At 40.3% G+C, this 23,425-nt stretch overlaps 1 protein-coding gene across 1 annotated transcript in view; it reads right to left on the bottom strand.

Annotated features, from left to right (window-relative positions):
- Window positions 1-477, bottom strand: part of TRPC6 (transient receptor potential cation channel subfamily C member 6) — an 81,222-nt gene extending 80,745 nt beyond the window's left edge. Inside the window, exon 1 of the mRNA XM_069014959.1 lies at window positions 213-477. Coding sequence (XP_068871060.1) covers window positions 213-355 — 143 coding nt within the window. The 5' untranslated portion in view covers window positions 356-477. The remainder of the gene's footprint in view (window positions 1-212) is intronic.
- Window positions 478-23,425: the final 22,948 nt, after the last annotated feature.

Raw genomic sequence — 23,425 nt, 5'->3', positions numbered from 1 at the left:
CGGCGCTGCTCCACCCTTACAAACACAGCTACCCCGCTCCTGCCCCGGAGACGGCGAGGGAAGATGACAGGTCCGCCCCACGCGGCTGCCCGCGAGCGGTCCCCAGCCCCGCGCCGTGACCCCCGCCCGCCCGCCTGCGCCTGTCCCGCCGCCGCCTCCCCCCGCGCCCGCGCAGGGACGGAGAGACCCCCGCTCCGGCCGAGGGGACTCACACGGGGTAGAAGGCGTAGGGCGGCAGGGCGCTCTCCTCGCACACCTCCGCGTCCAGCAGCAGGTAGTCCTGGCTGTCGTTCCGCCGGGCCCCGGGCGCCGGGGAGCTGCCCTTGCGCGGGGCGTAGGGCTGCGCCTGGCTCATGCTGTCCCGCGGCTCAGGTGCGGCGCGGCGCGGCGGCTCCCTCGGGGCGCGGCGGGAGCGGCGCGGAGGTGCCGGCGCTCGGGACCGCTCTGGGCTCTCCCCCGGCAGCGCCGCGGCCCCGCTCGCTCCGCGCCCCGGCAGCAGGGGATTCCCGGCAGCCGGAGCCGCCGCCCGCCGCGCCGCAGGCGAGGCGCAGATCGGAGCGGGGGCAGGAAAGTTTGCGGCGCGTCAGCTGGCGCGGCTGTCCCCGGCCGGAGGGAAGGGGCGGGAGGTGGGAGGGCGGCGGGCTCCGCTCGCCTCCCCTGGGGGTTCGGTGCCCCCTGCGCGCCTCCCCCTCCGGCCGCCGCTGCCCGCAGCGCCCCGGCCCCGCGGAGCTGTGGCCCGCGGCTCCGTCCCACCCGCGCTGGCGGGGCTCCGCGCCCCGAGCGGCCCTGGGCGCGCCCGGGCTCCGCAGCGCTGCCCCGGGCAGGGGCCGTGTCCCGCTGACCGCCTGGCCGGGACGGTGCCGACCTCCCGCCGCTTCTCCCAGGGCATGGCCCGTGGTGGTCTGAAATGAATCCCGCCGAACGCTCCCGTGGGAATTCGGCAGGACCGGCGGTGCTGCTGGCGGTGGCTCCCCGCGGCTGGGGAACAGGAGCTCTTGCTTGGCTTTACTGTGGCTTGGTAGTACAGCCTGCGCTGTGCTTGTGCCCTCGTGTAAGTGGCCGAGGAAGAGCATCAGTGAAATTGAATGCTAATCCAGTAAACCCAGAAAATCTGCAATTTTAAGTCTTCCCCAGAAAGTGGAAAATTTCCTTGGAAATTCCACTTCCTTTTCAGACTCTTTACGTCTTTCTTTTATCTCTGAAGCATCCTCTTACAAGCGCTGTTCACCTGTTTTGGAGAAGAGCCAGTTTTTTAATCACCTCTAATAATTTCACATAAGAGCAGGGACAAAACATCAAATATAGAAAAAAAAACCCAAAACAAAACAGCACAACAGTTTTGCAGTAATAACACTTAAGCAATACTCAGTCCACTTGCATTTCTCTGGTAGCACTTTGTTTGATGGTATTTTGCAAATAAATAATTACAAACTTTTCTAGGAAAAAAATCATGGCACTGAAGAATTCACATCTGACCTTTGGGCATCTTTCACATTAAACATAGTACTTACTATTTCATAAGGGAATATTTAGAATTAAATGTTTTAAGTGTATTGCTAAGAAGTTAATGCATCCAAATAAAATCACTCCCTCACCCCTGGCCATGTTCACATATTGAATTCTTGCCAGTGTTTGTGTTGGAATAGCACACAGCCCTGTACTCTTTAGGCACGCACACCTTCCCCTGATTTGTTGATGCACTGAGAAAATAACTGGGCAAGCCCCAGTACACTCATTTGTAAAGCAGACTGACACTGCCTGTGCTCTCCAGCAGCCCTTGCCAGGCTATGGTTTCAATGACTGCCTGGACCACTGGGACTCATTTCACCTACTGAAACTGCCAGAGGAAGAGATGTGTAAAGAGATCTGCAGCTCATTTACGTGGTCTTTAGAGGAGGTGCAGAAATACCTGCAGTCAAATATCTGAAATTTCTTTTGTCCTAACTACAGCTCTCAAAATTACATTCTAATGAGTTTTAGAAATCTTCCCTTCTTTGCAAATCAATTTTTTTGCCGTTAAAGAATATTTTATTTTGAATAGGAAGTTTAGTACCAATGATACCATGTGTATTTTATAGTTCTCATGCTGATTCTTCTTTCATATTACTATAAAAACAGACAATACGAAGTTATTTCTAGGCTTTGCATTTGAGAAATATGTTGTCGATATTGTCTCACATTTTTATTGAAAGAAAATTGTTTTCTAGAATACTTTGTGATAGGAGGAATTTTGATGTGTTCCACTGCTCTTGTGCGTAACCATTTAATTCCATTTGTTCTACTCTGTTGTGAAGAGACAGTGCTTCTCCACTTAGTGCTTTTTGTATATTCCCAAGATGTTTGCAGTTATTTTTTATTTCAAGCAGTCTATTTGATTATTAGACTGATGTTTCAAATCTTTTCTTCCAGGTACCTTTTTGTTCCCTTCCCTTCCCTTCCCTTCCCTTCCCTTCCCTTCCCTTCCCTTCCCTTCCCTTCCCTTCCCTTCCCTTCCCTTCCCTTCCCTTCCCTTCCCTTCCCTCTGTTCTTTTTTTTCTCCCCCTCTGGTATATTTTCTTCTTTCTTAAAGTGAATACCATCCTACTTCATTGATGGGTTATCAGATCCTTTGATTTCAGAGACTGCACAGCCACTTTCTCTATTTTATTCTGCTGCTTCCTTCAATCTTGTGCTTACTGTTTGAGTGCCCCTAGATTATTTTCCATCTTCCACATGAAGCTCTATCAGCTTCCAGGTGATATTATCTCAGTTGCTACCCTTCCTAGATGCTAAACTTCCCTTGGTCTTCATTCTTATTTCTGCCTCATAAATTCTGATATTCCCCCATGCACTTTTACTTTCTCACCAATACCAAAACTTTTCATCCTGAAAGCCACGCTCACAGGTCACAGTGATGACACAGCCGTGTGATTTTTCAGAAACATTGGGTAGATAAGTTATAGGAACAAATAATTTTCAGTGCCCTTGAAAGGAAAAAAAAAGATGCTGAGCTGAAATTCTGAATCTTTTCAACTTGATTTATATTTTAAAAACACATCTTTCAACATGCTATAGCAACTGTCCATTGCCTGGTTGCAGGGTGAAAACATGCAGCACTGTGGGAGTGGGCCATACTTCTCCTAGAGGTCAGAGAAGCACAGATTTTCTGAAATCTGGGGGTTTTCCAAGTGTCACAAGATGATGGGAACCCTGGTTAAAGGTGGTGTGTCCTCATGTACTTACAGTCCTTTTTGATGCATTTATGTTGGAATGGTTCAGGATATGGGAGTGAACTTGCATTTTTTTCCTTTTTTAGGCTAGGGATGATGATGATCCATTCTGTAACTATCCAAAAGCCGGTGAGGTTAAAGAGAATTACTTTGGATGCCAAGATGCCGAAATGAAGAAGCAAGGTGTGGTCCTTTCCTTCTGTGAGAGACAAGAAAAGAGATTCCTAGCAGAGAGTATAACTTTAACTATTCATTACCCTTCATGCAAGGCTTTCCAACACCAAAATGAAATTTATATATTATTCTGACTTGGTATTTCTGTTGCAAACATGAATATATGCTATTTTTTAATGAATTATCCATTATTGATATTTATGCAGACATTTATTAGACATTTAAATTGCAAATTGAATTACAATGGAATTGCTATTCTGGAAAACGTTATCAGATCTTCACACTAGTATTTCCCATAAATATGTGTATGTATCTATATCTAGATCTATCTATATGTAAAATCAGAGTGAATACTGAACTAGAAAAACAGGCTGTTTTTCCTGAGTCTTTATTGAGTTTGTGTGGCAGGTTTTTGGTAGTGGGGGGCTTACAGGGGTGAGTTCTGTGGGAAGCTGCCCGAAGTTTCCCCCATGTCAGAAGTCAGTGCCAGCTGGCACCAAGACAGACCTGCTTCTGGCCAATGCTGAGCCCATCAGCAATGGTGGGAGCACCTCTGTGGTAACAGATTCAAGAATGAGGGAAAATTTCTGCACAAGAAGAGCTGCAGCCAGAGAAAGGAGTGAGAGTATGTGAGAGGAACAGCCCTGCAGACCCCAAGGTCAGTGCAGAGGGAGAGGGAGGAGCTGCTCCAGCCACCAGAGCTGAGATTGCCCTGTAGCCCCTGGTGCAGCCCATGGTGAGGCAGCTGTGCCCCTGCAGCCCATGGAGGTCCTCATGAAGCAGAGATCCACCTGCAGCCCATGGAGGACCCTGTGCTGGAGCAGGTGAATGCCCAAAGGAGCATTGATCCCATGGGAAGCCTGTGCTGGAGCAGGCTGACAGGATCTGTGGACCCCTGGAGAGAGGAGCCCATGCTGGAGCACCTTTGCTGGCAGGACTTACAGCCATCTGGGAACTTATGCTGGAGCAGCTTGTTCCTGACGGACTGCACCCTGTGGAAGTGACCCACATTGCAGCAAGGGGTGTGTGAGGAGTCTTCCCCTTGAGGAGGAAGGAACAGAACAATGTGATGGATTGACTGCTACTTCCATTACCTGTCCCTCCGTGCCACTGGGGGAAAGATGTTTTAAGATTCAGATTTTATTCCTCATTATACTATTTGGATTGGATTGGTAAAAATTTAAATTGATTTTTCCCCACGTTGAGACTGGTTTGCCTGTGATGGTAATTTGTGAGTGATCTCTCCCTGTCCTTGTCTTGACTTATGAGCCCTTTCCATGTATTGTCCCTTCTGTGTCCACTTGAGGAGGGGAGTGATAGAACAGCTTTGATGGGCACCTGGCATCCAGACAGGGTTAAACCACCACTGAGTCTTTATCTGACTTTTACATATATTAACCTTTCATTCTTTAGAAGTAAAAAATACATAACCTTGACAAAAATTGCAACATTTACATGCTTAATATCTCTGTCGTGCACCTTTTTTAGTACATATCAGAAAATACATGTCTTCTCAGATAAAAAGAACTGATGCATTAATGTGAAATGTAAGTGAAGTTTAGAGTTGGTTTAATTGGTTTTATTACAGACAGCAAGTTACAAATTTCCATCATCATTCACTCAATCAAGTCTAGTGACTGAAATATTCCACTCAGAAAGATGAAAAACAAAAGCTGAAAACTCCTATACTCTGTACAAGGGACAGGATGAGAGATGGAGTGAGCTTGCCTGATGAGTGACAGGCACATTGCTTAATGCACTACTAGAAGTCACTTTGGTGCCATGGCAATGAAAGCTGCAAAAGATGCCATGCAGAACAGCAAAGTACCATGATTCAGCCTCACTGCATAACTCACATAAAGGCTATCTCTATCTAGTAGAACACATATATAGGTGCAATTGTATTGCTCACTTGTAGACTAATCTAAACTTGTTCAAGAACAAGAGAAAGTAGCAACATCAATCTGTGCTTCCAAGGAAGTTTTCAAGGATTCATGCAATGATGTTTAATTACTCACGTTTAACCAAAGTCTTGTTGTGTAAGCTAGTTAGAATGCACTAACAAAGGTATTCCAGCACATGCCATAGTAGTGTTTCCTGGCTTTCTGTTCTGCATTGGGAATACTTTCAAAACCACAGTTGAATAAACCAGGAAAGGTGCAAGTCAGTTTAACTGTGCAATGGCTAAGCAGCATCACTTGGGTGTGAGTATCACTTGGAAAGAAAAGAAGAATGCTTGGAGGTGTGAAGGATGTGTAACCTGCCTGATGGAATTCTTTCCTGCTCCATAGTACAGAACTCGGGACTTGCTTTTAGAAAGCCTGAAAATGGAACCATTACTACTTAGTTTAGTTAGTAGCTTAGTAGTTTTGTTAGTCCTCTGCATAAGAAAAATGGAATAACCATTGTCAACTACTAATTCTAATCACAGCTACTTTCTGCCTTTGTTTAAATGTGAATGAGGGCAGAATCATGTTGTGCCAACCAGAAACCTTTCCCTATTTCTAAAATTCTTCCTTTGTACAATCTCTTCCGGCCACAATCCCACCTGCTGTTCCACATTCAGATTAGATATTAGAAAGAAATTCTTCACTACAAAGATGGTGAGGCACTGGGTTGTCTAGAGCAGTTGTGAGTACCCTATGCCTGGAAGTGTTCAAGGCCAGATAGGATCGGACCTTGAGCAACCTGGTCTAGTGGAAGGTATCCCTGCCCATGGCAGGGGGGTTGGAACAAGATGATCTTTAAGGTCCCTTCCAACCCAAACCATTCTATGATTCTATGACTTGGCTCTCCTAGCTGCATCCCTTTTGTTTGCACAGAATGCTGCCTGGATGTATTTATGAAACTGAAGTGCAAGTTTTAATCACTTAGCCAGAAATTACAGATGAACTTTTTTTTCTGTGAAGGAGAGCTTGATGAGGAGTTTGGCTTAGATGGCTAGTGAGCCAGATGAGCGGAGTAGGACTGGATCACAGGAAAAGGAGAACCATGTTCAAAAGCTGTTCAAAGTGTCTTGGCTAAGAACAGTCTTGGGTGTTCATGGGCAAGAGATACTGAAGGATTTTTGCACTGTAAGAGAGTAGGGAGAGAAGTTGGGTCTACAATGAGACAGAATTAATTTAAGGATGTGTTTCTACCTGGACATTTATACTCAGGACTCTAATTTGTGGGGACACAGAGATTTCTGGGGGCATCATTATTGCTGGACTGCTAGGGATGATCCTACCCCCATTAAACATGTGCACACGCACTGCCCCTCCCTTACAAGATCCCACTTAGCCTTTATCCTTTACAGAAACATACAGTTCTTCTCTATGCACCTCCACACAAGATCTGTCAGGCTACATTTGCCTTGGTTTACGTGGTATAATTAATTATTGTCAAATAATTTAAAAATTTTGAAACGTTTTTAAACACCCACTTGTACTATATCTACACCCACTTGTACTATATCTACACTGTGAAAGTCAGTCCAATTGAAATATTGTCATTAAATCCATTGCAGTTTCATTGCACATAGTTTTGTGGGTTTTGAATAAATACTGTGTTTCCAACCCAGTAGTCTGAGGCATATTGCTCAAAGATGAAGAACACTACTAGTCATCAAGCCCCTATTCCCATTACAGATAATAAGATACTCCTTCTCTATTTTAAGTGAGTAGGAGGACATTTGAAGTCAAAACTAGATAGAATTAACTAGAAGATGTCTTGCTAGTTTCCAAGGAAGTGGAAAAGTTTTTAACCTTCCAGTCAGGGTGTATATGGAAAGAGATATTGGACCAGAGATCATGTGTGTCATGAAAAGCAAGACTTATTTGACAGAAGTCAATAGATTTACAGCATAAGTGAGATCAAGATTAAGTTTTTTCCCCTTTCTACCTTCTTTCATTACAGCAAGAAATAAAATATTTTCAATCTGTCATTTTAATGACTAACCTAAGAGGTTTTCAATGTCGGTTCCATGTTCATGCAAGGCACTGTATTAACTTCTGTGCCCTGCCTGAATGGTTCAAAGCATCTCCACTTGTCACCTAAATTTGTCACTGCAGCAAATAATGTGATACACTGAAGCCTTCCATGAACATACTTTGCAGAATCATGTGGTGCTTATCTTGGAGATTTGATATTTAGACCTGCAAATGTATAAAGTGTAAACAAGTATCATAAAGAGTGACAAACATATTACAGTTCTAGCAAAAATTCATGCCATGACCACTTAACCCTCAAAAGATAAGAAAAAAACAATTCTAGGACTTAACAGAGACCTTTTAACATAACGTTAGTCCACTAAAGAAGTGGGATGAGGTTGGGGCATGGGGACAGACGGACATGAAGTTAGGGCGGGCAAACAGACAGAACAGCTCTGAGGAACATGATTTTACTCTTCTGATTAAAAAATATTCATCAAAAATTGGAGAAAATCTACATCTTTATAAAGATTTGGTTGGGGTTTTTTTTTCCATAATCTTATGATAACTGATATGTAGTAGGAAATCTTTCCAAAATACTCTTATGATCTCTTAAATTTAGTAACAATAAATTAAAGTCTGGCTCTTACTTTCGTTCAGGCTTTGTAAAGTATCTGCATGGCTGGTGTATTTCTAAATAATGCTACCGAAGAAATATAATGTGAAGATGAAAGCATTGAATCTTTATGCTCATATCCTTTCCAGTAAATATGCAGGTTCTTCTTTTATCCCCTGAGACCAGATGTACCACATGTAATGAGATTCAGCACAGTATCAGTATGCACAAATACCACAATAGGAATCTGGGTATTCAGTTCATTCCTGAGAAGTAGGATTAATGAGGAATGAATAAAGATGTATGTAAAAAGCAAGACTGGATTGAAAGTTAAGTCTTATGGACATGGTCAATGTTTAAAGATTACTGATGATCAATACATTGAAGAAACTCTCCCAGAGAAAATTTGTCGGGTGAAAAAATATTTTGAATATATTTTTGAAGTATATGAAATAATTTCGAATAAAGCAGGCCTGCTGAGAGTTATTCACTAGCTAGAGTGAATTTCACTAGCTAGAGTGAATATTCACCAGCTATGAGCTATTCACTCAACACTTCCAGGTAAAGTTTAACAGATTTTTGATTGCTTAGTCAGCAGGTCTCTGTTTTCTTCACCAAGCTGAAGTTGCTAAACAACTTGCAGTTGCAAAGCATCATTGTCCCAGACTTCACAGTTCCCAGATTCTCACCAGTCTGCTAATTCCTCAGAGCTGAAGAAAACAGACTGCAAAAAGTACCCTAACTCTATGCAAACTACAGCAGTGATCTACTGCACGCATCAGTTTTGTGGAGCACAGTTTGTTCTGTGCAGTTCACCTTGATTCTGAGATGGTTTTTCACTTAATTAGGTGTTACTGAGATTTTACTCCAAAGGGAGTATGTCTGCAGTAAAAACTATGCAAGTGTCCTGCACTCATTCTGTTGTAGTCCATGCCACCTATATGAATCCAGACTTGTATGATGTATTTTTAGTCATGTCTGAGTCCTCCAAACTACATCATGGATGAATCTCCTCATAGAAAAACCCTCCTCATTTATATAAAAAGATGAGCCACTGTACTTTTAACTCTACATAGCATCTTTGAAAATATGATTAACAAAATATTCTGCTGGTCTCTACAGGATCATTGTGGTAGATCACATTTATGTGACAAAAAAGTGTTTAACAAGGACAAAGCAAAAACTTACCTGAAATACATAGTACCCACAAAACTATCCATAATGTGTCACATAGGCCACATCCTTAGTTTTACTTCATAATATTGATTAATAACAATAATAAGTTAATACAAAAAGGGGTTCATTTATTCTGTCAAAGCAATTTGTGTCTTTAGCAATCAATTCAAGGGAAAATTAAAGAAGAAAGGGTATTGAGGAATTTAAAAATACATAAATGCTGACTCTTATCCAAGATGCACGAGCTAATCTGCATAATGTTAATTATATTCTGATTAGATGAAATTTTTCTCACAAAACTTTTCTCTGCAATATTCAGAAGATCCAGTGTCCACAAAATTGTCAGTTATTACTTGACAGGGTTTTTTTGTCCTGGAAAGAAATTAAATCCCCAAATGACAAACAGTCATTCTTTGTCACTTCAAAATGTATCTCCTTTTTTTCATGATTACTTTATTTTGATTTTAGTAATTACATTTGAAAACCTAAAATGAGAATGAAATGCTTTTAAACACCCTCAGAGTTAAATGATTCAGGAAGCCAAGTAAACTTGATTTTTTTCCCCATTAGTTAAGCATTGGAACATTTTCATCTTTCCAAACAGTGACAGTTAGTAAAAACTGTTTGAATTACTGACAAAGATAAAATTATTGCTGTCAGCCTCCTCAGTAGATAGTCCACCAGAAAACTAACTATTGAGATAAAATTCTGATCCCACTGGAATCCATGGAAATCATGTCATCAATGGACTACAACAAAAACAAGAGTTTTTCTGCATATTAGCAGGATTGGTACAAGCTTTAAGCAAATCCGACCTGTATGGATGAGCTAGATGAGCATCTTTGTAACATTAATACTTAGTAATAGTACCAAAAATTCTCCCAGAACCATGAGCCAGCCCAGTGGAATTCCATTTTATTGTTTTGGTCTTGCTTACTGGGAATTGTTGAAAATTACTTTAAAAATTATCATTACATGAATTACATTATCTGTGCTTGCAATATTATATTTTATGGAGTCATGAATGTTTGATGAATGCTTGAAGAATCATCAGTTATAGATCCAGTCACCAAATTCAGAAGACCTAATGGGTTGCTATATCATGGCATTTTATACCTAGTAAATCCTGAAATTCTGCAGGTGTTTTTAGGTCTATTGGGGTTTAGGAATGGTATTCTCCAACTTAGTGCTCCCACTGAAACCACTCCAAGCCATGCACTGCTCGTTCACTCCCCCCCACCCCACTCCTTACCTATGGTGGGCTAGAGAGGAGAACTGAAGGAACAAAAGGCAAAGATCACAGGCTGAGACAAGAACCATTTACTGGAAACAGCAATGAGATAAGAAAACCAACAGTAACAGCAACAGTACTAATGACAGAGGGTACAAGAGGGAGGCAAAAAATTCATATGAAAACCCCCAGACAATACCTGACCGCTCCCTCTGCCACCCTACACTGACCCATAAGGGAGCCCTTATCTCATCCCTGGAAAATGACCTCTGGGTCCTGGACATGACCTTCCTGGCTGCTGCCAAAATTAACCCTGTCCTGGCCATAACCAGGACAATGAGCATCCTTGTTCACTCACCATGTACATTTTTGAAGCTTCATACATAATCTTTGCAGGACTAAAGTTTTTTGGAATTGCTCTTCAAATCCCATAATCATGGTTAGTATACATTTTCTGTGCTAAGGTACCTACAGTGGATAAATATTGGTAAGTTACTTTGGCTACAATACTTTTTCTAAGAGTGTATGTTGTTCCACTGGAAAGGAACATGTGAGCTATGAGGCTAGAGATAAGAAATCTCTGCAAAAATGAATCCTCAGTTTCTGTCCTCTTTGTTGTGTTTTTTTCTGAAACACTAATATTTCTAAGTGCTAAGACTTCCAAGGCCACAGTAGCATCCTAAAGAGGATTTTTCAGGCAACAGCTTACTTCAGAAGTTCCTTTTCATTGGAGAAAATAAATTGTTGTGACTTAACAAATTTATTTAATAAATTCTTGGACTCCCATGGAACTATTTCTGAACCACAAGACTGCTGTTATTCATCTCTAAGTGTTGCATATTGTAAATAGCTCTTTGGAATCTTGAGTCAAAGAATCTGCTCGACTTCTTCACTTATCAGCTCTTGGGACCATGTTACTTGCATGAGGATTCTCAGTGAAAAAAGCTTCTAGTACTCTGAGTTGCAAAGACAGAAGTGAAAATAGGAATCCACTTCACATGCCTCTTGGGAATAATGTTTAAAATAATTCTCAGGCTTTAATGTTAAAATTAATTTTGACTTCAAGAAGAATAGGAATTGGTTCCAGTTATAAGGGGGGAAAAAACGCAGTAGACCCCCAGTTTAGACACAGTAGTTCTGGGAAGTTCCCTGTGCCAGTATCCTCTTCTTACCCACTGAAGCAGCAATGAAAAGGCCTTTCCAAGCCCTTTCAACAGGACTCTAGAAGAAGCTCTTTTTTTCAGGTAGGTTAAAATTAGCTCTAAATTCCACTCAGTTATGAAGTGTTGTGTTCAAAGTGAGAATACTAATTCAAAATCATATCTTGCAACTGAGAAGAGCTGAGATGCTCTTTTGTCAGATTTAAATTGGTGCCATGATGATTTTTACCTTTTCTTTTATACCCCTTTTATATACCTTTTTATAGCTTTTTGTATTCTTAGACTTATTTTGTTAAGATAGGAGACTAAACATCTTAGAAGCCTCGCAGTTAGAGATCAGTGTGCCCCAGACCCCAAGGTCCTCTCCAGAACACATTCTGTAAACTAAGATAGAACCATCTAGTAGAAGGTTCCTTGCAGAGGGGGGTCATTTGAGCCTCTCACTGGAGAATCTTTGATATGCTAATTAGTAAGACCTATAATGTTATACCAGATCTATTGCGTGTGTGTGACACTGAACCGTGCCATAAATCAAATCCCTCCTGATGGGAGAGAATTTTCTAGAAGTCCTTGCAAGGAGTTTCAAAGATAAACCGAGACTTTTCCTGGAATATCAATGCTTCCACATAGTTGTTTATTAAGTCTTATCAGAGGAACAGAGCCACTAGCATGACCCAGGTACAGCATAGAGCACAGAAAGCAGGACTGAAGTCTAATTATCAAGATTTACACAGCCTTTTAAAGATAATTTAACCAATAGTTACTAAAAATGTACATTATTTTCACTTTCCTACCAATTATGCAGTAACACGGGCAGGAACTGCAGAATTCTCTATCCAATCATTCCAAACTACTTTTACTGCAGAATGTGGAGTAGTAGAAGAAGGAGAAGAAGGTTTAGAGAACAACAACAATCCTCCATTTTGATATTTTTTACTCTTATCTATTTACTACAAAGAGAAGCCCAAAACCTCTAAATTTTTCGCCCTGTGACAATCTTACATAGTAGTCTATCACCTAATTCATACCACTGTATTTTCTAGTTCTTGTCTGATCGTTGGTAATTTTTTCCAAGGTTGGAGGTTAAAACAGTGCTGTTCATGGGGGTAAGAACCCTTAAAAACAGGCAGAGAAATATTCTTGGCACTCTGGGTTCCTACAGTGTGCATTGCGGTGTGCGTTTCGGCACATTCCACCTGGACTTGTGCACCTAAGGATCCTTAAAATAAACACCAAGGTAAAATCCCTTTTTCCCTTCTAACCATGTTTGATTCTTGATTTTAAGACCAGGAAAAGGCATCAAAATCACAAGAACTGAATCACCAGTTGTGGAATTGAGAAGTCTGAAACGTGGCCTTTTGATAATCAGTCATAATAGATTTAGAATATCTATATAGTTTATCTAAATAAACACAATTATACAGTTTTGTTTAAAATTGTATTTTAAGCAACATCTAATACTGTCCTGGTGATGGTACCAGCTGCTCAAGGAGAGAAGTATAAATTTCCAAACACAGAGATATTGCTACATTGCATAGGATGCAAGAAGGAAATATAATACTACACAATGTAATACATATCTCTGACAACTGGGTAGTGCTCAATTCATAGGTTCCAAAATCTACTTTTAACAAAAAGTAGCATATATTTTTTTTCCTACATTATTGACTTTCATTCTGATTGAAACAGAACTGTAATAACTTAGTCCAGAACTACTTTCTGGGAGAACAGAGGGTGCAGCAGTCTCTTAGATTAACACTTGCTGGTGTCATCAATGGTCTCGTGCCACAGCTGGGAGGCTGCAGAGCCTACACCAGCCTACCAGCCTAGGCCACGAGAGGAGCTGGTTTAATGGTGAACATAGTGGTGGTGCTGAGTTGCGGTTTGACTTGATCTCAAAGGTCTTTTCCAAACTTAACCATTCTGTGATTCTAAACCTAGTGGAGTTGCTGTGATCCCATTACTCCACTACAGTACATATATACTTCAGCAAGGTGTTTCATGAAGTCACCTTTCCCTGATTTGTTTTTTCTGTATTTTAAACTTGATCCTATTGCCATTGCAGTCACTGTTCTTTTCCTCCTCTCCTGCTGCTCTTTGCTTACATTTCATGCTGCAGGTTTAGATGTAATATGTTTTTAGTAGACTATTAGATGTTACCGCTGGTGTACAGTAGAGACAGAACCCATTCAACAGTCCATGATATATTGAATTTAAATAAGGCAATCTAAGTACTTGAGTAATTATCCATTAGAAGTAAGTCACTACTATGCAATCAGTTTCTGAAGGTATCACACAGTATTATGCAGTTATTATGCATTCCTTCTTTATGAGTCTGTTCCAGTGTTTTTTTCACACTGAGTGCTGCATCACAGTTTACATGTGCACATTAAAGCTGTCATGTTAAACCCTTAATTCTTAATTACCATTAGGCTGTTAGAACAGCCTGGGGAAACTTTCATTTCCCAGCCAAATCTTTAGATCTGAGGAGTTTTAAAAACTTTTTTCTCCTCTCTTAATCATCAAGTCCTACACAGAAGATGTTGATTTTCACCTGTACCATCTTCAGCTACTGCAAAATCCTCACAGACTGCTCCAGTGTGACCCTCACTCAACAAATTTCCACTAGAAGTTTCCTATGAGACTCTGGGCTGAATGAAGGCTGATCAAAGATCTTAGAGCTTGTTCCAGAGGATTTAGTACCTCCTGTGTAACTTACAATAAGTTTTATTGTGCATGACTTTGTATTTTTAAACCTGAATAATTCAACTATCTGTGTTAAATAATTAATTTGGAGGAATTAGCATTTCAGAGATTTCTTGTAAAAAAAAATTCAAATCTAGTGTGCTGCTATGTTTAACTTTTATCATACACAATTGCTTGCTGGATTTTATATCCATGTTTTTATACTTTACAGTCTCATTCTCAGACAGTATAAATAATAAAACTAGCCACAGTCCTGCACTTGTTAGTTTGATATCTGATAAAATGCACTACCACTGAACTCCCTCCACAGTTTCTATAGGGTTCAATATGGGTTTTTTTTCTATCATGTCAGCACTTACACATTACTTCAGCGAAGGACTTTGGATTTTACATGAAACTCAATTAATTAGTAAATCTTTGAAGCAACTTTGGGAGACAAGAATGAATTATGGGTAAATGAAGACACAGAAGATTTTTGAATTGCTGTATTTCAATACAGATGAGAAGTAGAATGAAGAACAGAACTGCAGCCTGTGGAGGAGCCCATGCTGGGGCAGGTAGATGACCAAAGGAGGTTGTGACGCTCCTTGAAAATGGTACTGAATTACCCCTTCAAAGCCATTTGGGCTGTTACACACAAGCACGTTGATGGTGCAGTGCAGTCCAGTCCATATGTGTATATTTAAGTCCTTCTTTAGGCAAGCAATTAAAGGATCTGAATAAAACTACTTGCTTAAAATTAGCACAGCTAAATTCAGGAGACCTACTATGGTTAGCAATTCATTTCTGTGTGTTTTCCAACTAAAGAAAATGCTCTTAAAACAAAACTAAATAATCAGGCCAAAACCATTCAAAATTAACTCATTTACCAATTAACTCATCAGCATCTCTTTCATCTTCTTAGTGTTGAAGAATAGCACAAATTTAGCTTTGGGAAATGACTCTCCAAGCATATTAGACCCGTATTTGTCAGAATTGATCCAAGTAAAATTGTGAAATATTGAATCTGATTCTGTGGTTCCTATTCTGCTTCATTCCACGTTCAGATTATTGTGAAGCAGGCATCCCCTGTATGTAGAAGATCTAAAAGAAAGAAGGAATAACAAGCCAACATTTTGCTCTTTGCTTCATTTTGACCTCTACATACACTTGTGGGGACATCTAGGTGCACCACGAATCCAGGGCTCTGGGTATTTTGAAGTTGTTAATCTACAGAGAGCCTGGAAACAATTCCTCATTCTTGCTCCTCTCGCAGAATCACTGTAAAAAAGCTCAGAAAAGCAGAGCTACTACTTTCCCTCCATCTCAACCCAGAGATGGAGGAAAAACCTTTGGAAAATTTATCACAACACAATTGTATGTTTCATTTGTTCCTCTTCTGGTTTCCCACCTAGGAATAAATAGCAGAAACACATGAGACAGACTAATACTCTCAAAATTTTCTCTCAAATAGGCATCAGTGTATTCAGTAGATAGCTTTTGTAAAACAGAAACATGGCTCATCTGATACTCTGTGTGTGATTTGCACCAACCAAACATCTGATTTAGAGAAAAGATAATTTTTCCTGTTGGGCTGTTTGAAATTGTAAGGTTTATAAAATCCCATAGCAATTCACAATAATACTGTGTAATTAGAATTCTAAAATCTTATCTTTCTAAAGGCTGTTGTACATGGACTCTCAGATTTTCTTTTTGATTATGAAGTGTTGTTACTGCTAACTCTTCACCCTGAGAGGAACAAAAAATCATAGAACAGTTTAAGACCTCCACAGAACTTTCTCTTCAAGATGAACAGCCCCAACTCTCTCAGCCTGTCGTCATAACAGAGAGACTCCACCCCTCTGATCATTTTTGTGGCCCTCATCTGGACTCTCTCCATGTCCTTTCTGTGCTGGGGCCCCAGAGCTGGATGCAGCACTGCAGTGGGGTCTCACCAGAGCAGAGCAAAGGGGCAGAATCCCCTCCCTCACCCTGCTGCCCATGCTGCTTTGGCTGCAGCCTGGGATTCAGCTGGCTTTTCTGAAGCTGAATTATGTTCAAATGAAGCACAATGAGCAGCAGTCAGCACCATTGGATGGGATTTTGAGGGAGCTGAAATGTTTTAAAATTCCTAGATCAGTCTCTTACAAGTAATAGAAGGTAATAGATTTTAGAGGTCTACGTGTGCAGTGTGCTGCTGAGCATGTCTAAGAGATTTGTTGTTCAGAACACAGATGTCACTGAAATGTATGTGTGTCCTATTTCAGATGCCTGTACAGAGGTTGACTGGAAATCCATTCAAATCTCCAGTCTAGAAATTAGATTTTCTCTTCAGTCCATCCCAAGCAGGAGAGTAAGCAATTTCAATGTGGACTAGATTCTCACATCAACTGAACAATCCTGATTCACAACATCCATCTTTAAAATAAATAAATTAGCTGATGTCTAGCTGCTGAAAGAATAAACCAGCAGTTAACTTCAATCTTTTGGATACAAAGTAATTTTTTTTGAGGTGTAACAGTGCAGGCACTACTATTTTTTGTTTCACTCACATATGCTGGTGATGGTGGAAAAATACCTCACAGTGTATGTTCTAGATGTTTTATTTCAAAAATAAAACAATTATGTATGCTGGTCATTGCTCTGCTACTGGCCATCTTGATGCCTACATCACTCAGGTGTTGTTTGTTTGCGTTTTTCGCATCTCCATCACTTATTAAACTGTCTTTATCTTGACCCATGAGTTTTCTTGCTTTTGCTCTTCCTATTCTCTCTCTTCTCTAGTTGAAGGTGAAGAGTCAGTGAGTGGCTGAGTGGGGTTTAGCTGTGGCCAGAGTGAGCCCACCACACACCAGCACATTATCAGAATCTCACAGATTCTGCAGACAAAATAAACTGATTTCTGAAGATAAAGGATAGAAAAGAAATAATAGAAATATAGTGATCTATCAAAATGTCAACCCAGCTTATCTATGCAGTCAAAAGGTGTGAGTGTATATGAACAGGATTTGAAAAATATGAAACCAAGTATAAAGATTAAATAATATCAGACCAATATGAAAATTGATAACATATAGGTCAGAATAACAGTCATAATAGGAGCAAAGCATTTTCTCAAGAAGTGTTATATCATCTCCTGAAAGAAAAGCAAATATGTGTGACAATTGACTTTTAGTCAGTAAACTAGGAAGCTGCAGATTGTGAATATCCTGTATTTTTGAAGTAATGATGCAAGGTCTGCACAAATCCTTCTCCCTCATCCTGATTTTTTCAGAGGAGTGTAGGAGTCTCTTCTAGAACAGATAAAGCGATGAGCACTTTGCAGAAAACCATGTGCAGTAGGACTTGTAAAGTAAGTATCTGTCCAAAATCTTAGTGTAAGGGGTTTTTCAATAAAATCTACAGCAATACCCCATTCAGGAGAGGTGACCACCTTAGTCTGAATGACACATTTTTTATCCTTTTGTGGTCTTGAAAATGGCAGTGTCATTAAAATAACTTCAAACTCAAGAGCAGAGACCTGATGTCATTACAGTTTCTCAAGTCCATAATGCCTTTGCTCACTAGATGCAATGGTTTTCTTGAGAAGGACTCTCCTATTCCAAGTACACATACAACACTGCCATCTCTAAAGTACTTCTAGATCATTGCCTTTTTTTAAGCAACAAGCATGTTGAGAAAGTTCTCCTGTACAGCAATGTCCTTGCATCAGGCAGAAGGCAATTTGAATGCAGCACAGTGGGTGCTCTCTAGGCTTAGCAACACTGAAAACAGGTCCTCAAACACAAGATACTTCAGAGATTTCTCCATTCTGAGTGTGAAGAGACTGAAGGGAACCTCTGAGCTTTGTCCATGTGTTTATATGAGTGTCCATGCGCACAAGCACATGGACATTCGCAGACTTAGCTACCCACTACCAGTTCCTTGGTGCTTAATAGGACACTGTATATTTGTTTATGTTTTATTAAGGAATTTTATATGTTCATCTTGCTAAGAAAGAACCTTTCAATAGGGCATATTAAAACTTCATTAAAGTATCTTTGCTTTCTCCTTTGGAAGTCCTAGGAGCAGCAGTCAGGCACGCAGTGGTTATGACTGCTCTCTTCCAGTGCTTTTTCCTAGCTCTTTTCCTCTCCTGTCTTGATTCTGTTCTTGACACTAGGCAACTTGCACAAATCAGATAGTTGAAGCTGGATGAAGTGAACCCTGACAAAAGACAGATAATAGCAATTTTTCCCTGGCTGGATATCCACTATTGGGTGTAAAATTACTTTTTAAAAGGGGAATTAGAGAAGGACACATTTGTCTTCAATGGTATATACCTTAATGCTTCCTTACCATCTCCCCCGCACCAGCCTCTGGCAAGAAGGGCTGTGCAGGGTCTTTACAGGAGCAGAAGCAGAGAACTCCCTTACTTGGCTGATGCAGCAGCTCAGCCCTGGTTTTTCAGCACACAGACTTGTGCATGATGCAGCAACACAACTCCATCAATTCAAGCACTGAGTGATAAGAACACATTTGTTGCCACTGATTTTATGCAACAATTCAGCTTTCTGATGAGAAGATTATACAAAAGTCTGATTTAACTAACTATTCGTTATCATTCCTCATTTTCCCAAATGATGAAGCATTCAGTGCCTTAGAACATTTTTCAGCAGATTTCTTGAAACTCTTTCATGCTCTGTGCATTTTTGCAGACCTGCTACATTTCGAATGTTTATAGTTCTGCGACGTGGGTGAGCATTTTTGATGCTCTGAAAATCTTTTATTGAGGGAAAAAAAATCATAAATTTACTCTTCATGATTTGTTACTAACTTTAATGTTGTTTTACACAAGTAAACCATCCTTCAAGATTAGGTGAATCTTGCAGATCATGATATAAATTCTGAGATGCAAAATATGCAATCCATACAAATCTGATTTTGGCTTGTCTTTGGAATTTGGGGGCAGAAAAGATTTCTATAAAGTCATCGTAAAACATATATACAACATTGCAGTTATTCCTATGAAAAAATAATAAAATTCGAAAAAGCATTATTTTTTTTAAGAAAGGAAAATTAATTTGAAAAAATTTTCTGACTTGATCTGTGCTCTATTCAATATCCACTTTGAAGAGAGGATTACAAGGAAATATTACCAAGTACGTCAAGTATTTGTGAAGTCCAGATTATCTACAGTCTATAACCAAGAACGGAGAAAGAGCAAAGTGCTGTGACTTACCCATGATTAAGTGGGAATTTCTCTGGCAGACCTATCCCTCATCCTTCTGGTTGCATGGTACCTTGGAAGAGTAAGAGGCTCTGCTTACATTTCAATTAATCCTGTGGCAATTTTGAAAATCTGAATGTGATATTCTCTTTTTAAACAAACCTTACCCAAATGAGAAGTTTCACAAGCTGACAGAGGCTTCGTTATGTTTGAATTTGTTTTTCCAATACTTTATGAAATGTTTTTTCATCTGACAATTTAAAACACATCCCACAGATGTCCACTGTGCAGGCCATAATACACATGAAGTGAACAGAGCCTTTAAACATAGTTTTTGCCTGTAAAGGAAAAGAACAGCAAGAGACAGATATAAATCAAACTGTTGATCATGGAAATTCTACAGTGAAAGATAAAACTAACAAGAATAGAGAAATGTATGAGGCTGCTTCTATGGATCACCAGCCTCTGTTTGCTTGAAAACCTAGATAATAAACAATCTTTTTGTAGAGTAAGATGAAAGGCTGTTGCTTTGTGCACTTTATGAGCCAAACTAACTAGGCATGTGCTCCTATCCAAACCATGACGTTGCAGAGTACCATGAAAAAAGGAAGATTTATAATATAAAAAATAAGGAGGGCATTAGTAAAAATTTGGTGCAAATTAATTGCTATTTGCTGTTTGTTTTGGCTGATTTCCTAGAGCCATACCTCAGCAAAACAAATTTGATGAAGTGCGCTTGAAGTTTTATCTGCATAAATTTCTGTAATTATGCTTCCTACAGCAAAGGAAACACAAATGACTCTGTGCTATGCCTAACCCCAGAAAAATAATCCCATTTGGGCTATTTGTGTGGCCCAGAGTGAGCGTCTTAATTTCCGAGGATTTCAGGAATTCCTCCTGCAAACCCAGAGGTATTTGTAATAATTTATCCTGGCAATGTAATACCCCAATTCTGGATTATTTTCCTTGACTTGGATTTTATAAGCAGAGTATTATATAATGTTTAGAAAGGATAAGAGACAGAAGTCTTTATCCTCAGTGTTAGTATGTGCACTGTAAATGTACAAGTCACTTAAAATGTACAGCTGTATGAAAAAATGCCTCTTTAGCTCATGTCCAAATGAAGAGAAGAAAAACAAAACAAAAAAAAAACAAGAGCTAAAAGAAAGTTGGAATGAAGTGGGAATATTTAAGCACGATTTAAAAACTCAGGGAAACTTAATTTCAGATTAAACACAAATGTTTCATTCTTCCAAGAACATGTGATTTATATTCCATTTATGTTCTACAGAGAGTATGGCAAGTCCCACTCGACCAGAGAGGGCAAGATGAGCTGAGGGAGCTGGGAATGCCCACCTTGTGCCTCCGGCAGGAATATTTCATTAAAACATTCTGGCAAAAACCTAAGGAAATAGTTGCACAGAAAAAAAAAACCTCAGGCCTGAAACAGGACAATATGATGACAGGAATAGGTGACTATTCAGAATTTAATAATTAATGCTTTCTTGAATTTTAGCAAAATCAAGTTAAACAATTGTAATTTCTGCCATTCTTCAGAGCTGAGCCAGAAGTCTGCTTTGCAGGATCTGCCAGGTCACTGGACACCACTGAACCTTTACAGCAGTTTTGAAATGTGTCTGGATTTTCTTGTTCCAATGCAAAAAACCAAAGGTATAAATCCAATTGTGAGCATGAGACAACTGTAATATTTTAAAGTCATATGAAACTGCAAGTCATGCAAATGTTTTGCCAAAGCAATTGTGAATATATTACTATGGTAATTGCTCTTCCTTATGCATTCATTAATTTAATGTCTTAATTCCATGTGAGGAAAAGTATTACATACTTTTTGCCCATTTTAACAATAGATGCGAAGTGTTTCTTTTTGATTCTTACCTATGCATGTTTTTCCTATACTGGTTGCATATTTGCTGTAGCCTTGCTCTCCTCAAAACAAGAATATTTACTAAAATTGCTGCTATAAGCTAAAGAAGTGTTACAGCTTCTCAGATAAGATATTCTGAACAAACCCCTGCATTTCCACAGCTCTATTTCAAAAACCTGGCTGAAGAACAACCAGAAAATCCATCTTGATGATAGAACATAATCTATAGTACCTTTAACAGAAACTGGATAGCAAAAATATCCCATAAATGACAAGATCGTTTAGGAGACCAATATGAATGAGGATCTCAAATCCCACTTGGACTTTCCATAGGAAAATCACCTACTCATCAGTTGAGCTAAGCTGAATTAGTTCTGGGTCCAAAGAGACCCTGACAGGATGGACACACAGCTTCCAGTTTCCCACTAACACATTTGATGTTAGCTTAAGTTCCCTTGGGGCACCACTGTACACAAAGTTTCAAAAGCCCCATTCTAAAGTCTCAGTAAATATCCATGTATTTTTCCATTCAGTTGTATTAACACAAAACTATAGAATTAAAAAGTGTTTCATGTGCTCCTTTGTCCACAGCCATTGCAAGTGAAGGTGGTTGAAACACTCCAGCTCTTGAGTGAGTTACTGAGAGAAGTTAATAGCCCTGGGACTATGAGTGGCATCAGCAGCCACTCAACACTCTGTAAAGACACCTTGTGTCTCAAAAAGCAGCTAAGTTGCTGCTGGGGTGATGAGCCCTGTGGCTGAGACACACATTGAGGAGCTGAAGTGAATCCTGGGTTGCGCTTTTCATGAAGGGGTTAATTTCTACCATCAAAATGGAGATTCAAGATATTTAACTTCAGGATTTCCATGTAGCTTTTCACTATTTGAGGAGTAATCCATTGCAAAATCCTAAAGATTTTGTTATCTCAGGATATTTGTTCTTATCTATTCCTAACCTTTCTCTTGTCAAACAGTGGGAGGAATCTTATGGGATTACATTCTCTGCTGCTACAGCAAGGGCACTACCTTAAAAGATTGCTAGGGCATCAGCACATGATGATTTGGCCTTTTTGTCATTTCTAATAATCTTAATGAAAACGGCAATATTCACCCTCCTTTCTTGAGGCATTTAACTTTGTGCCTAAGGTGGGAGCCCATGTGGGAGTGGAGGAGGCTCCCAGCACAGCTGTTCTCAGTCACTCTCTAAAGGCTGCCGTTACTGCAAAGGGGTTCTTAGGGCCCAGCACATGCATCCAAGTCAAAGGTCTAAAATTATCTCCTGGCTCTGTTATAGCCAATTTTCCTGCATTTCTCAAGGCCAGGCTGCGTGGGACGCTGTGATCAAAACCACCCCACACAAAGGTGTTCAAAACAGTCACTCACAGAAAATTCTGCTGCCTTGGTAAAATATAATGACCTATAATGACATATAATTCAGTTTGTGGAGGATTGTAATTAGCGATAAACCAAAGCTGAAGAATTGTGTAGGTGAATTGCAGTTTGTAGAATTATAGGCCCTGCTCTTTCTGCCATTTAATCCTGTAGGCTCTGAGCCATGGAGTAGTTGCAGCTCCACTCCTCACACCCCATTGAGCAGGGCAGAAACTGAAACTTACTCCGTCTCCCATTGGGAATTGCTGCTCAGCAAGTACAGAACCCAGAGAGGTGGAGAATATCATAACCCAAGAATAACTTAAAGCTAGGATGTTTCCAGGGAAAAAAGAGGCCTAAATTCACTTGGGTGCAAGAGGGAATTGAATGTGAGGATGCCACATTCTGAGCAAGTGCTAAGATACTGCACAAAACCAGCAGCAAACAACTAAAGATTCAGTTTTAACAGCAACTGTTCCTGCTTCTGCTTTAGAAAGAAAGAAGAGGTGCCATCCCTGCTGTAGAATTCAGAGATGATAGTCTCAAGTGGAGAGAAGCACTTATCTGCCACCCTGCATGAGGCATCTCATCCCTGGACAGAAATGGCATTTATTATATAGCCTGTTTTCAGTGTTTCTCCACAGGCTGACCTTAGATGGCTTCCCAGCCAGTGCTCTGCTTTAGCTGCTCTCATCTTTGGGCACTCCCTGCTTTGGGGCATCACTCTTCCTTCCCAGGCACTTCATGGAGACATGAAGCATATAGGCAGGGATGGGGCATTTCAGTGCAGCAGTGAAG

The sequence above is a fragment of the Aphelocoma coerulescens genome, chromosome 1 (genome assembly GCF_041296385.1).
Source record: "Aphelocoma coerulescens isolate FSJ_1873_10779 chromosome 1, UR_Acoe_1.0, whole genome shotgun sequence".
In the NCBI taxonomy this organism is placed as follows: domain Eukaryota; kingdom Metazoa; phylum Chordata; class Aves; order Passeriformes; family Corvidae; genus Aphelocoma; species Aphelocoma coerulescens.
The sequence above is the reverse complement of the archived record's forward strand: the minus strand, read 5'-3'. Positions and strand labels throughout refer to the sequence as shown.